The sequence below is a fragment of the Mesitornis unicolor genome, unplaced genomic scaffold, assembly GCF_000695765.1.
Source record: "Mesitornis unicolor isolate BGI_N332 unplaced genomic scaffold, ASM69576v1 scaffold7394, whole genome shotgun sequence".
NCBI classification, from domain to species: Eukaryota; Metazoa; Chordata; class Aves; order Mesitornithiformes; family Mesitornithidae; genus Mesitornis; species Mesitornis unicolor.
The window spans coordinates 99,319-115,992 of NW_010180733.1; the positions used below are offsets into that span (position 1 = coordinate 99,319).

Below are 16,674 nucleotides of genomic sequence, written 5' to 3' on the forward strand. Positions count from 1 at the left end.
GATTTCACTTTATTAAATGGAAGCCAAGGGACATACTCGAGTAGCTCTTTTGTTCTGAATCCGATGGATGCTGCCAGTTCATTACTTTTGTAGCTGTATTCCAGTTTGGCCTAACCAAAGCTATTTCAGATTTGGAGGTTAGGTGGCCACATTATCGAAGCTTGGGCTAGTGAGCTCCACTGGGGGCCTGACAATGAGGCTTCTCTTTGAAGAAATTGGAGCTAACATTCAAGCTGAGCAGGCATTTAATACTGAGCTCTGCCAGTTTGTGGGTGATTTCTCTAGCCATAGAGCTATTTATGTAAAAAACAATGACTGCTACCTCCCCTGTGCTGTCTTCAGTTTTCTTAATTTCTTCCTGCAATTGCATGACTGAATTCAGCACTGCCCTGTCCATTAGACTCTGACTGGACTAAGCCTTTCAGAGCCCTTCTGAATATTTTACTGGGGTTTGGGTAGCTCCTCACTGATCTATGAACTTTTGCAGCAAGTTTGACTTTGACGCATCTGACTAGATGAGGGAACGTCTGGGTCTAGTGAAGTATCTGGAGGACTTTGTGCTCCAAAATAGACATCCAGATGTTTTAAGACACCTCTAGGATTAGATGCCTGTGAGTTAATGGTCTGAATAACTCTGTGGCTTAGGCATATAAAATCCACTTACTACATGATTGAGCTAGCCTGAACATGGTTCTAAGCCTGGTGTTCATCCCCGGAGAACTCTGATCCTTTGGGTCCCCACTCCACTCTCTTATTCTTGGGAACCCAAGATTAAAACAAAACAAAGCAAACATAAAACCCCACAAAACAACAAAACCAAACCAAAATGAAGAAACCCAAACATACCCCCTAAAAGCCAAACCAAAACAAAATACTGCAAAAAAACAAATGCACGACTGTTCAGGTGAGCCCAGATGTTACGCTATATTAGCATGGATAAGGCAGAAGCATTTTCATTGTTTCCCTGTGCTCTTTATCCCCCTTAGTGCTTTGTGGAATGTAGCATCTTGGCTGTGCTTTGAGACCTGTAAGTAACAGGAATTTAATTAAATCTAGGTATAGCCATGAGGAAGCCAAGGGGTATATTTGAGTAACTCCTTCATTCTGAGTGTTTATTCTGTGCATTGTGGTGAACGATATATGGTGGAGATGGGGAAGCATGCATCAGAAAGCAAGTCATAAAATTGTTCACCTGACAATGTTGATGTCAGTTTGAATAAGTACTTTGAATGTATCTACACAACCTATTTGAAGAAATTGTATATTTATAATGAATGTGCCAATACATTTATAAAGAACTAGCATAATTCAAATACAGATGAAAACCATCTGTTTCAAAAGAGAAGTCAGACTTCTGCTGTTTTTCTACAGGAACTGCAGATAATTATTGAATTTAGATTGAAATGTTCCTGTTTAACACAGAGTTGAAAGGCAACAGAAAGGTAAAATCAGTGCAGTGCTTAATAATGTAGCAGGCTTTACTCTTATTTTTGTTAGACACAAACTTACATTGAACGGGGTTTAAAAGTGAATTAAGTTAGCCTTTGTATTCTGTATGGAAAGCAGAGATGCTAGATTAGTGTTTCAGCCTCTTCTGGTTAAGGATGGCCTTGTCACCTATCTTTGCTAGCTATGACAGGTAGCCAGTCTCTGAATGTGAGGGAAAGACATCTGATTGCCTCCTAAAAAGAAGAAATGAGTCTAAGATCGATAAAAGGGTGCAGAATGAAGATCAATGCTTCCTCCTTGCTTCCAGCAGAGCACAGCTTCATTTAGGTTGAATTAGTGTGGAGAATTGCATCTGTGACATCCCTCTGTATGTAAGGAGCTGAACAGAGCTGGAGTGTATAGCTAGTGCAGTTGGCATGTAGGAGTTATTGGGCGCTGTTATATGTTTGGTAGAATTTGGACGTAGGAGTTTTATGGGACTGAACATGCTCAGTATAGATGAAGGTCAGTGGAGCTGACAGCTTGCCCACTGCAGACAGAAGGTTTGGAGCTGCTATTAACAGATCTCTAAAAATCTCTGAGTATACGGATGTGACAGTTTTCAGAGACTTCTAAGTAAACCATACCTGAGTGCATTTTCAGGGAGACTGCTAAAATATCTCCATGGGCTTGTCATTCATCTGAGGTCCTGCACCAAAGTGTAAAAGTAACATAACTCTGTACATAAATATTTCCTTGTTCATTCTTGGAGAGGAAATGTTGGAAATTCATGCCCAAATGATTAATATTTGATAGACCTAAGCAGTGAAAATCAGAGGCCTGTAACAGAAAAAAATATTAAATATAGTTTTACTGACAGCTTCACTTAAAACAGCATTTCAAAATATTTTCACTTCAAATGTAATCTTCATTTTCATCAGTGTAAGAGCTTAACACAACAGTTTTTAATAAAGAGTCTTATGACAATTTAAGGTAATGGAATTTTACATGTGCATGATAGTATGTTCTCAGAAGGAAATATTAAGTGAAGAGAGGGGAATCATTAAAATCCCTTCCCCATTCTTAGATTTCATGCGTACTGAAATATTAGAGAGGAGGAAAAATAATTGTTAAAAAAGCTGAGATCTGATTGAGAAAGTATATGATGTTGATAAATATTCTTTTCTAGGTTCATCTTTTAACTCCCCATTTTCTATCTATCAGCATGAAATTAATATATAAATTTTATGTAAGAGTTCTGTTAAGTCTTTGGGATATCAATATATTCTGAAAATTAGGTATTTGGTATATATTAACCTGATGCAGCTAATATAAAAATCATTTGTTTTGTCAATGCTTCCTGGACTAGAATTCCACTTTTTGGTCCTTATCCTAGGTAAGACATTGTTTGCAAATTGTGCTTCTTGGGAGAGGGTGTTTGTAAAAGAAAACTTAGCTATCAAAGATGTTGCTAAGGTATTATGGTGCTGGTAAATGCAGAGTGGTTGTCATAGTGACAGTTAAAAATAAATGGTGAAATTGTTCTGACTTCTTTTTTTCCAGTCTGCTGAAGAAAATTGAGCGGGAAACATGGAGAGAAAGTGGCGTTTCGTTAATTGCCACTGTGACTCGCCTCATGGAGAGGTTACTGGACTACAGGTGGGTGATTATCACAATTTATAAATAGGGTTGTCATCTTCAAAATATTAGGAGGCAAATATGGTGATCTTGCACAAATGGTCACTGCACATGGACACATCAACTGTACATGCTGTGGATCTCTGAGAACAGCTCTGGAGTCAACAGGAAAATGAGACAAACCAACCTCTCAAACCAACCAACTACCCTCCCCGTGGTATGAAAATCCAGTGGCAAGCATGAGTTTCCTATCAAGAAATACAGGAACTTTTGGTAGTAGGTTAGTGAGTCAAGCCTGTCTGAAGACACAGAGCTCAATACTAATCACCTGACAGTTGTTTTACAGAATATGTAAAATTCGTATCACTGTGTCAATCATGCTTAGTTTGTAGTGTCAGCCAGCACAGTAAGTATGTATACGAAGATACGATCTCTGGATCAGCAGCTTGCATCTGACTGTACCACATGAACAAAGGAGAGGGAAATAAGAAATGTATACTCCCTTTTAGGAATAGGAGACTAAAAGGGATTTTCTCAGTCACTTGTGAAGTCTCTGTAGAAACTTCAGATTTCAGCTTAATCCTCCTTATTGCCATCAGTTGTAGCGCTTTGTAGAGCTTAAGTGTTAGTTTTTCCCCCAATTCCATGGAGGACACATGGTAAGACCTGGAAGTCCACTTGCTATCCCACTGATAGTTTGAAAGGAAAACTATTTTGTTAACAAAGAGACTGAACTCTTAATTTCTAGGAGCCTGTCAATACTATTCCTCTTCAGGGATTGGTTGGATTACGACCTTTAGGGCTCTCAATCCAACATCTTTCAAAACAATTGTGAATACTGGTGGTTATGAGAGTATTTGGGATGATTATGTAGCTCATGTATGCAGGAATGTTTTAAAATTATGTTAAATTTCTTTTATTGACTGCACAGTGATGTCTGCCTGTTATTTTTTTAATCCAGTATGGTTATACTGACACTATTTTTCCCTTTGTGAGAATCAAACTCTATGATTCCATTTTAACTTTTGACTTGGGGATCAGATCTGTTGCCACCCCCTTGCAAACAATAAATGATACTGATTGTAAAGTGGTACTGAGGAAAATTTGGTGGATCTTGCAGCATTTTAACAGAGAAGGTCAGTGTCATTCTGTTTTTTCACAGATGACGAACTAATGCTGTAATTCCATGACCAATTTAGACGTACATGGTCTCTGAAGGAAGCAGACTCATCCCTGCTCATTCCCTCATTCATATCAGCCTCTTCCTTGTGCCAGCACAAGTGTTAGAGCTGCACTTTGGTGATCTGACTGATGTGGGCTAAAACTAACCCAGCAAAGGAAGCTGCCTAACTTGTATCTCCTCCTGAGGTTTGTGCAGATGGCAGTGCAGGACTGGGAATGAGAGGAGCGGGACTGCCTCTTCTGGCAGCCATGCTGGCAAGATTTGAGCACAAGGTTTGAAGAAACCAAATGATCTCCAGCAGTAACCTAGCAAATCAGTGACAGAGACAGAAAAAACCCTAATTTACTTGACAACTGAGGTATTCCATGTCCTAGGAAAGGAAGCATGAAATCCCTTACACACCTGGGTCAGCTGTTCACCCAAATGCCTTTAGGTTGCATCATTTCAGTCAGCTTGCTCAGCCAAATATGTCTGTTTTCTGAGATGTGCTTCTTTATAAGAGAATAAATGTAGTTCCTTTTGTCTTTCATTACTTTCTATTTTAGGGACTGCATGAAAATGGGAGAAGTGGATGGCAAAAAGATTGGCTGCACTGTTAGCCTTTTGGTTTGTATACTACTTTTTCTTTCCCTTTTTTATTTCATTTGAGCATTTTCTAGTATACAGCCACATACCTACGAATAGAAGATACCTTGCTTCGCAGTGCAGTTTGAGTGGAAGTTGACTGAATAATACTGCACTTAGGGTCACTGATTTTTTTTCAGGGTGAAATTAATACAGTGGGTAGTTAGTCTTCCTTGGCATTTTATAGTCGGGATCTGAGAGATCTCTAATATTGCTTTATTCAGTCTTCAGTCTCTTCCTACTGGATAAACTTCAGAAAGTATTTTCCAAGTTTCATAGGTCTCTTAAGTTCACAGAAAGAAACAAGCCTTTCCCTGTTCCCCAAACCCAACAAAAATTCCGTAATTTCTCCTGTTTCTTTTCTTCCCCAATAACTGATGCAAGTTGGTTCTTGTGACATATAATACGGGATACCTACAGGTTATCTATTCTCTTCCCAACAGAAGAGCCAGAAATGCTGCTCAAGACCACCCCTTGTCATGTTATCAACATTATAACAAACCAACAGTATAAATTCATAATATGAAAAAGATTTAATTTTTCTTTACAAGATACATTTTGGTTCTAGGCCAGTTTTCACTGACAAGTTTGTTGACTTCCATTAACCTTGGAAAGTTTCCATTTTCATGGTGAATGTTTTGGAAAGCTATATTTTTAGCCAGGGGAGAAAAACAGAATAAGCTGACTTGTAATTCTGCATTTTTGACGTCAGTGAAACAATTTGGTATCACTTCTAAGTAGCAGTTATACATAAAATAAAGGATTTATTCAGTAGAAAAATAGTGCTCTCTAAATAGGCATGATGTTTACTACGTAGCTGTAGAGCAGCTGGCTTTCTGTTATAATATCTGGTATGATCTGAATTCTATAAAGCACCTGGATTATTTTCATCCTATCACTAAGTAGTTTTAAGCTATTATTAGCAAATCATCTAAGATTTGAACAAAAAGAAAATTCAAATATTTGAAAACCCCAAAACACCATAATACTTTTTAATGGGATTTTCAATGACTTGTACAGGCTAAGGGGATTTCATATCCTAATAATTTTCAGACAGATTTTAATACTATTTGCACACCAGAGAAACTATGAATGCTAAATTTTGAGAAGGAAATTTCAAGTACAGAATTACCACACAAATTTTAAGACATTTCCTTGTCCATATGATCGATGGATTGGTTGTCATCTCAAAAGATGTTTCATGTAACAAGTAATTAGAGGAATGTATAGTGTCAAATCATGAATGTTTTAAACTAAGAGATATGTTGTTTCTTTCCATATTTTATGCATGTAACAACAAATAGCAGTTATACATCCAGAAATCTTTAGCCACTTCTAGAAATTTTCTCCTGGATATCACTGTAGAGTGCAACTTTGTGTATTTCAACCATGCAATGCAATGTCTGTACATCAGTTACCAGTTCTCAGTATCAGTTAGGGCTGAAGAAATCAAGTTTTTTGTTCAGTATCATGCTGTTTACAATACTGAATAGTTCTACATAAAGCTACCAAAGTCCTTCTGGAATTTTGCTATGACAGAAGGAAAAGTAGACAAACTACACAGTAGATACTCTGTTAAAATAGGAATACAAAAGTGAGAGTGTTGTCAATATTTTAAAATCAACCTACAGCTTTCAGCAAGATGTGAAACGGCCTAAGGATATATGAGTGCCCTTCTTGGATGAATTAGTATTTTTAAAGAAAGAATGTCAGATTTAAGTTCTGTCAGGTTCTTTGTCTTACATTCTATGAGAATTTAAATAAAAAAACATTCAGGAGCATGCTGACTTGTCTACTGAAAATTTAGTATTCTATTTATTTCTTACTATATTACTGCAGTTCTGTGTAGTGACTTTGTACATGTGAAACTTTCAAATCTATGCATGTATTTCTAGAGCATTATGTTTGAAGTCTTTTGTTTATAACAACTTATCATATATTTCTACTATATTTCACTACAAAATTCAATTTTATTCCAGAATTTTTACAAGACTGAACTGAACAAGGAAGAAATGTATATTCGCTATATTCATAAGCTGTACGACCTACATCTGAAAGCACAAAACTTCACAGGTAATTGAGTACATACCAGAAAAATTTATTTAGGACTGTTCCATGATTTGCAATCTTTTGCAAACCTGTAAGCTGCATCTTCAGTGCAGAACATACTGACACAGGCAGCAGCTGAGTTTCCTTGTGTAATTAATCACTCTCTCAAAATATGGCTTTGTTTTCAGCCCCACAGCTCTACTACTTGCTGTGCCATGTTCCATGTAAATGACTACTATTGATACACACTGGTTATAAATGTGCAATATGACCATTTTTCACCCAAAAGGATTAAAGTACAGAGGAAGCTTTTAGGAGTCCATTTAGTAGTATCTGAGCCTATAAACTCTTTTTGTAGTGCTGCTTGTTAACTGTTTGCTTTGATGTTTGTACACCATTGTGTTTTAGAACCCAACTTTTAGGTTAATAAAAGAAAAGGAAGGAAGACCCATATCAGTTGCTAATGACGAGAGAGAGTCCCTAAAACCTGTAACAAGTATAGTACTTTACTTATGTCTTTCTGAATCTTCACATACCACAGTGCTATTGTGCGGGATTTCTCAATGAGAATTTAGTGTCTGGGCTAGCCATTATCTCTTAAATGAAGAAATAAGATGATAATGTGCGTGGTTGTTGTTTATACTACATAAAGTGCACTTCATTTGGGTAACTACATGCCATCAATAATTGCTGAGAAGATAAAATTAGTAGCTCTTTAAATTAAACAATCTTTCGTTGCCAAAATATTTAACTGACCTTGTAATACCTCTGTCTTTCCCCCAGTGTTTGCAATTGCAACTCCATGTGTTCAGAATATCTCCAGAATTTCTTCCATCTTAGAAGCAGATTAGTTGGCTGGTGTCACTAGTAAACAGGCTACAGATACCTACTGCCACAGCAAATTTCCTTATGCTTTTCTGCTATCCATAGGAAAGATCCTTCACTTGGAATTTCCATAGTCCCTTTGCAGTTCATGAGTTTAGAGTGTAGACTAGATAGCAGGGTATATTAAGGAGAGATTTTCTTTTCCTCATGTGATCTGGCACTACAGAGTCACAAGAGAGTTTTTGCCACAGCTGGCTTTTGTGCCAAACTGTTCATTTCCCAATTTTACATAACACATCTTAGTAACTCTTTAAACAATGTTAAGCTTCTTTTACACATTGGCTGCTAATACATGTCCAGTTTACCCTCAGCAGTGATATGAACCTAATTTTTTGTAATTATTTTGCTGTCTGTTCTTAAATAGTATGTTACTCAAAATTTGTCTTCAGGACTTTGTTGTATTTCTTCCTTTGTATTTATTATTAACATGTGTGATTTTTGCATTCTTTGCCATGATAGATTTCACAACTGATTTTTTTTTTTTTGTCATAAGAGCCTTAAGGAAGGATTGTCTCACACCCATGACATTGGGGTAGAGGCAGTCTTTCCAGTAGAAATCAGGCTTATGTAGTCCATTCTCTTGCCTTATCAATCAGTGACAACACACAAACCTTTTGTAAATCAGGTGAAGTGCATGGGAGTAGGAAAAGAAGTTTTCTACTTCAGTGGCATTCCTACATGTTGCACCATCAGTTCTCAAACTGCGTATTTTCATTCTAGGGATGAAGCCAGCTTACCCTTAAAGTAATTTTTCTTTCCTTTCATAGTATGATTTACAGGACACTTTCTATTAATACTCTGCAAAAAAAAAAGTCCTTTTTAATATAAAACTTAGCTTCAAATCTTTCTTTATTCAGCACTCAGTTACAGCTATAAATATAACTCTCTTGAGGCTGAAGCACAGAAATGTGCTGGTTCCTCTTGTACCTCCTCAGTCACCTGAGAAGTGTAATGAGATTGTCTTTGTATCTATCCATCTTAGAAATGTTTATTTTTTTGAATCGCTCCTGTATAAATTGAATTTCCCATGTTGTGAGTCAACGCAATTTCTCTCTCTTGGGTGTTTTGTTGCACAGCCAATAGTTACAGACCTCTCCCAAAGGCACCAATGTGTTATTTGTTATGCTGACCACTGCCAGACATAGGATGCTGGGTAGAAGGCCCCTTTAGACCTTTAGTCCAGTATGACCATTCTTATTTTAGAAACATCCTATATACATTTATGATAACTTAACAAAAAAATTGGTATGGCAGACAAAAATCTGTTAAAATGAAGAACTTACATGCCAAGTTAGAAAGGAAAAGTCATAGTGAGCTATCCTGAATGTATTTATGCTGTGCTATCTTTTGCTTCCTTATGATTTTGAGTGATTTATTGTTAACAACTTCATGGAATTTTTTTTGCGCCATATTTAGCATTTTTACAACACTGGGATTCAAAGCACACTCTCCCACAAACATCTGCTGCAGTGATGGTTTTCCAGCCACAGGTTAAGCTGGACTCATAAGAGGAACACTACTGTTAGAAAAAACTGTACAGTTTGGTTTAAGTTACCCGCCTTATGGGAACTCATATGGCAGAACCAGAAGTAGGATATGGTTGACTACAGCAAACTTATCTTAGCATAAAAAATACTTTAGTACTTCATAGTTATTTTTTGCCTTACATACAACCTATAAAACCTGCAGTAAAGTAAGTCCAGTTGGCAACTTCTTTCTCCAGTGCAGTACATCTCCAGAACAGGGTCCATTTTTGTGGACCTCATTTTTGTGGACCTCACTCATGCATAGTGGTCCTGTGAGTGGGAAAATAGACTGTGAACACTAACTTGGAAAACAATAATGCATATGCACAGTTAGCCAAATTAAATTGTCATAAGCAGTAGTAATTCTGGTGTTTCGTAATTGGCCAAAGTCTGACTTCGCAATACAGAGATTCATTTCATATTAGTTTTAGTTATTGTTTCTGAGGAATTCTTTAAATCAAAGTAAAAATAATTATTATAATTTTGATATTCCCAGATAACTTTTATTCCATGATCTAAAGATTACTACACAATTCTCTGACCAGAGAGCAGCAATAGGTTTGATTGCTTCCAAACCTAAAAATAAATAAAGAAATGTGCGCACTTCTAAATTATTTGTTATGATAGTGTCTTAAGGCTCAGCTATGGGGGATTTATTTCTGTTATTGAAAGAATGGAGTCTGTTAAGCACACGTCTGCCTCTCCATTTCACTCCCAGCCCGGATCTGTGTCCACAGTTCTGTCTACCTTCTTTTCTTTTTCTCTACTGATGTTCCTCATTCTCTGGCCCTTGTTCCCTTGCTCAGACAGCAGAGCCATTAGGAGTTTCTCCTTAGCATTAGGGAAGATGGGCTAAGCAGAAAATTGTTTCTTAATTTCTCTGTCCCCTTTGTATTTTCAGACTCCAGGAAAACTGTCCCAGTGACTCCACTTTAAATAGCATGTGAAAATTGTAATCTGAATTTATTATCTGTCCAAAACCAGCTCTACCATCTGTCTTATACTTGAAATAAATCAGTTACCGATTTAAAGGTGCATCTCATCAGGAACATTTGCATTTCTATGTACTTGTTTGGCAGTTTTATTTGTTTGGTGTTCATAAGTACCATGCTGCAATTTGTCTTTTAGAGGCTGCCTACACGCTCCTGCTGTACGATGAGCTGTTGGAGTGGTCCGATCGGCCACTGAGAGAATTTCTAAACTACCCCATGCAAACAGAGTGGCAACGTAAAGAGTGTCTCCATCTGACCATCATTCAAAACTTTGATAGAGGAAAGGTATAATAGTCCTATTTTACTGAGCAGATCTGGAATGGATAGTTTATTCATTTTAGGACATTACTTCCAGCGTTGCAGTCTTTTCTCATGTAGAGGGCAAGTGTTTGTCATTGCCTGATTAAGCAGTTACTTAACGATGTCGTAGGTTTCTTCTAATCCTGTCTTTGTATCCTAGAAATCCAACACTTACATGTGAGAATAGTTTGCACTTGTGTAGCAATTTGCTTTGAAACTGTCAAAGCACTTCATAAAAGACAGTATAATTTCTCCCCATTTTAAAAGCGGTGAAAATGAGCCATATAAATATAAAAATGAGCTTACGAAATCCACTTGGTGACCAAGCGAGGAAAAAAATTCAGGGCTCTGGGTTATAAGGACTATGTTTAAGCCTTCTAAATGATGTTGTGTCTTTTAGAATAGCAATTGCAGAATCTCTAAAAAAGAATGGGTTTGGGGGATCACAGTTCGTTATCATCACTGAGAATGCTGATTCTGAATTAAGCAAGAAAAATTATCCTGTAGCCTAAAATTTTATGTATCCTTTGTGTGATGATTTGTCGTGCTTATAAACAAGCAATTCATTTCAGTTTTGTGCAGTTAGTGTAATATCCATGTAAGCCTTGCAAATGTAATCAAACTGATGTTGATAGAATTTTTTTTAAATTCTGTAATCAACTTACAGAGTTTAAATTACATGGTGAAATAAAATATTTTCCAGTCCACAAAAATTAAGGAGGATATGTTAAGAATAAAATTTTAAAATGTGGAAATTATACTGCGTTGAATTAATCTCATGTGTAGTATAAAAAGAGTATCACTCTTGCAATGACTTGTATCTTGTGCAGTGATAGCCCTGTAAAAATAATTTTTTAATAAGTCTCTAAATATATTTCCAGTTCTTCAAAGTATTCTTCAGTATTACTCAGCAGCTATCAGTATGTCTAGTGGACAATATGTTCAAGTATTTTCAGTTACTGGAAGTATGACTTAGTATAGAAAGAACAGACCACTAATAAATCACAAATTGCCTGACAGTTGCTTTGAAATTACTGAACATCTTTTATTTGCTTGCAGTGTTGGGAAAATGGCATTATTTTATGCAGGAAAATTGCAGAACAGTATGAGAGCTACTATGACTACAGAAACCTCAGCAAGATGAGGGTAATGTACCTGAATACCTTTCATGAATCAGAGATCCAAAAGCTTTTTAGTTTGGGTTATAAAACATTACTTAGAAAATTAAATTTTCCATAGAACAGTCCTTAGGTTTGGTTTGCAAACTTTATTTTTTAGCTTGTGGGGTTTTTTCCTACAATAAAAATTATAATAAAGGAGTGTGAGCTTTTTGAAGAGAAGTGGGAAAATAAATGATCTTGCAATGTTTGTACCTGTACAGCATCACTTTTGTGGGCACGTTTATGCAGAAAAATAACTTTACAAATTTACTTTAATTGGTTTCCTGTATTTTAGCCAGAGAATGTGCTCTATGTACAGTCCTTTGCTAGGAGCAGCAACATGTCTTTGCAGTTGTCTTTGCGACAAAACAGCTTGCAACAAGCAACATATACCTTAGCAATATTTTTTTTTTATTTACTGCTTTAAATCTGCTATCATATAGCCAAAATGAATCTTTCCTGACACAGTCTTCCTGCTTTCCCTCTCATTTTTCTTAGAACTCTAACCATTGTTTCTTTCTTGATTCTTTCTGATACTGTGTTTTACAGATTATTCTGTCTTCCCTTTCTTATCTGCGTCTGATAGATTCAATTTTATATTACATGATCCTTTTAAAATTTTCTGTATGTGTAGGATGCTTGCTGCTAGGCCTGCCTGAAGTATACTTAATCAAGAGCTGCTTAACAGTATTATCCAAAATTTTCAGCACAGAGCAATGTGGCAGTACTCCCAGTGATCTGCTTATTCCCTATATATTTCTATATCCCAATGGCAGAATCCCATCAGCAAAAGCAAACTGACTATCATCATGTGAATAAAATAATTAGCTTATGCATATTTAATCAATTGTATTTGATGTGTTTTGTGTTTGAATCAGAAAATATCTTTCTACTATATCTGTGCTACCTGTGTTAATCCAAAAATGGAGGTGCGGGGGCTTCTCACAGCAATATAACTAGGCAGCTATTGATATCATATACATGTTAAATAGCTATCTGCATTACTTAAAATAGGGCTAATAATGGGAAACAGAGAATGCTTTGCTTAAATATCATTAGAAGGGGACTTTGACATTAAGATCATTTTGTGTCAGTGTTTTGAGTGAAATAAAAGCAAGATGTATTGATCAAAAATGATGTTAATTGCTATTGTGAGATTTTTAAAGGAACTCACATTAGACACTTAAATCACTGGACTCTGGTATGATTTGGACACTACTCTTTTGAATATGGAAATTGAACTTCGCTGACTAAACTAACCACATTACTGCCCTGTGTTTGGATGATTAGCAGATTACTGGGGTCATATGTTTCAAAGTGTGTTTCTATTACTTCTATTTTTCATTAAAAAGCTGTTCATGTTGTCATTAATATTTTACGCCTTTAATATAGGTACTTCATATTTAAAAGCTTTTTTTTTTAATTCTTGGAAGCTTCACAAGAATTACCATTAAGAGCTATAATTATTTAATCTGATTAATTCAGAGTCTTCTAGATGTCCTTATTGTTGCTCAGAGGGGTACTGTGATTCCAGTACTCCAGAGCAGTATGCTGAATGACTCCCTTTTGTGATAGGTTAATGTAAATGTTTTTTCTTTCAAAGAAGACTAATTGCATTTCTTATCAATCTCAACTAGATGATGGAAGCATCTTTGTATGATAAAATTATGGATCAACAGCGTTTGGAGCCAGAATTTTTCAGAGTTGGATTTTATGGGAAAAAGTTCCCATTCTTCTTGAGAGTAAGTGAATTGAAAATAAATATAACAGAGTAATTCTGAAAGTCAGGCTGTAATTCATAATCACTTTCTTTATGTGAGAATTTGATCATACAGGTTCTTATCATATGAGATCTTTGTGGTAATTAATGAAATATCCTCATGTTTTTAGGATTAAGAAATGGTCCTGTCTAATGGAAAGACAGATGGTAGGCTTCCAGAGTCCCACATAAACTTAATATTCATGTTCATGTTGGAAAACATGCACCTATACAGTTCCACAAACCAACATCTTTTCAGGGTAGTTTGTTCCATTTATCCTGTTCTGCTTCTGCTGGTGGTCACTCAGCACACTGTCAGAAGAGGTGTCCCTTGGCAGTGGGACATCAGCTAATTTAGCATTTAAGTAATTAATTCCCAAGTTCCAGGTTTTTAAAAATTACTTAGAAATTCAATATGCTGAGTTTCATTGATTATCCATGTACTAAAGCTGACAAGATACATAAAGTTACCCTTGAACATTAATCTTGGATTGTGAAGTTACTGAAGTGCCCTTTAAAATGTCAGTTGTGTTCACCCTGTTCCCCTCTTCCACAGTCTGCAGTGGTTTAGCTGTATTGACTGTCACCTTGGGAAGAGAATAGAATCCATCACATTCATGGAGCCACTGCAGTCACAATCTAAGCTCCTCTTCCTACAGTAGTTCAAATAAGGGATGAAGTAACCTCCTCTGTATGATGGAAGCCTAAAAGGCCTCATTTTTCATTGCCTTTGTGGCAGAGAAAATGAAAAATTCCGAACAGTAAATATAGCATGAAACTCCTCCCTTTAAAAGCAATGCACAAAAGGAGTCTGATGGGCACATATTACCTAGTTGTCATCTGAATATAACATCTGTATAAACCAATCTGAAAATGTTAATTAAAAAGAATTTAATGTTTAGATTCCTAAAAATACATCAACTGATTAAGTAAAAGTACTGGGAAAAGTTGCACAATAGTGCAGTACTTTCAGACCTGTAGGTCTTTCACTGCTTATGTATCTGCCCAGGAAGTATTTATGTATTTTCCAAGTTAAATGTACATATGCTTGCAGCACCAACAGGGAACACCTCAAAACTTAGTGCATTTGATTTAATTTTTTTATGGCAAAGCAGTTTGTAACTCTTAAACAGCCTGGCTGTGTCTGCAATAGAAGGAATGAAGAATAAAGTTTCAGAATAAAGCTTTCACATTTTAATTTATAGTTGCACAATAACACTATTGCAGTTAATTTCTTGTAGCAATTCCCATGAAAGTCCAAGCTGTCAGTATTCAGTGTGTCCTGTCTCTGTTGTCAAGATACTATAAAGACAACTGTTCTATCTGAGCCTGCTGAATCAAACCAGAAAGTGCTGTCCACAGCTACAGGAAGCCCTCAGCAACACCATGGCCAGTGCCAAGTTCCAATGAGAAATCCAAATCCAGGCATCTCAGGTTTAATGTTGATTGTACGTTGTATCTGTATTGATGATGTACAATCTCAGGAAAATAATGGTGTAACTTCATAGTGGGCATCCAGGTAAAAGAAATTATGTTGGAGCCAGGAGTATTCTTTGGCTTCATATTGCAAAAACTGAATAAATTTAATTTACCAGGCTGATAATTCATAATCATTTAAAGGATAAGGCTAATCTGAATGCATTCTACCATTTTCTTATGCATTGCTTTTCTTCAAAATTGTATAACTTCAAAGCAGTTTCCTAGTTCCTCATGGAAAGGACTTTCAGACCATTTCATTGTCTTAACTGGCTGTTGCATTATATGTTTGTTCCATATTTTATAGAATCTGATATGCTAGTTATGTACTTTCATCCAGTAAGAAAAATATCTCCCTTCAGATTTTTATTAAAGCTTTAAGTATAGTCATGCGATTTTTCCAGAATTTTGAATAAAACTACTTTATATGGTAAAATTTTCTTCTTCTAAATAACCTGTTCTTTCTAAATTTCTTATTTTCATTCTTGCCTCCTGTTTCTTATTTTTTTCCTTTGTAAAATGATGTAAAAATTGCCCAGAAAGTCTATATTTAAGAGTGTGTGTTTGGATCTATCTAATGATACCTAATTATTTTCACATAACTTGCTCTTGGTTTTGTTTTTGTGTTGTTTTTTTTTTTTCTCATTCTGCTCAGAATAAGGAATTTGTTTGCCGAGGACATGACTATGAAAGGCTGGAGGCCTTCCAGCAGCGAATGTTGAATGAGTTCCCACATGCCATTGCTATGCAACATGCTAATCAGCCAGATGAGACCATCTTTCAGGCAGAAGCACAGTGTATCCACATAATCACAAACCCATACACTCCTTGTGTATGTTACATCTTTCATGCTTTTAAAAAATGTAGGTACACCTATAGCCAATTTCAGTCACAGTGTGACTCCACTGAAATGGTAGGTGAGAATTCCCCTGCAATTTGTCCCAATCACTCCATTATGTTTGGATTTTTTTTGTGTGTAATTGTTGGTTTTATTTAAAAATTCCTTGACAGGTTAAGATTCTTATTTTAGCCAAAAATCCTTATAGAACTATCACTGCTGTGATAATGGTGTATCAGTTCAAGTTACAGTAATTTAAATTCTTACAATACAACATAATGTTAGCGTGGCGTGACATATTATGTGTAAGAATATATTTAATTAAAGCTCTTTACTCTATGTAATTAGCTCTCTTTTAAAAATAAATGTGAAATTTTAAACAAAACAGTACAAAGAAATCCCAAACCATCAGAAAAACCTCTCAGATTCCTTTCCCAAGCTATTAATAGTCTTGAGCATTTCACAATACACAGCTATTAAAGAGTTTTTCTCCTGTCATGCTTCAGGAGTCATTGTGCTCTGCTAATTTGAATGAAGTGGGATAGCCTTAACTCTTTACATACAGATTTGCAGATTTATGCAGTGACACCAATTCCAGAAAATCAGGAAGTCCTGCAGAGAGACGGCATTCCCGATAACATCAAGAGCTTTTACAAAGTAAATCACATCTGGCGGTTCCGATATGACAGGCCATTTCACAAAGGGACTAAGGACAAAGAAAATGAATTCAAGGTAAAGTACCATGGCCTTTCCCAAGCTACTAGACCTATGGATTTATATGTAACATCAGCGATAGTTGTGTTACTGAAACATTGT

General features: G+C 36.1%; 1 protein-coding gene across 1 annotated transcript in view; it reads left to right on the forward strand.

Annotated features, from left to right (window-relative positions):
- The window catches only part of DOCK4 (dedicator of cytokinesis 4), a gene marked incomplete at its 5' end in the record, with an annotated part of 119,660 nt that overhangs the window by 82,714 nt on the left and 20,272 nt on the right, over positions 1–16,674 (forward strand). Inside the window, 9 exons of the mRNA XM_010183173.1 lie at positions 2,798–2,824; positions 2,992–3,087; positions 4,795–4,855; positions 6,853–6,946; positions 10,462–10,610; positions 11,685–11,771; positions 13,423–13,527; positions 15,676–15,817; positions 16,424–16,590. Of these exons, the coding sequence (XP_010181475.1) occupies positions 2,798–2,824; positions 2,992–3,087; positions 4,795–4,855; positions 6,853–6,946; positions 10,462–10,610; positions 11,685–11,771; positions 13,423–13,527; positions 15,676–15,817; positions 16,424–16,590 (928 nt within the window). The remainder of the gene's footprint in view (positions 1–2,797; positions 2,825–2,991; positions 3,088–4,794; positions 4,856–6,852; positions 6,947–10,461; positions 10,611–11,684; positions 11,772–13,422; positions 13,528–15,675; positions 15,818–16,423; positions 16,591–16,674) is intronic.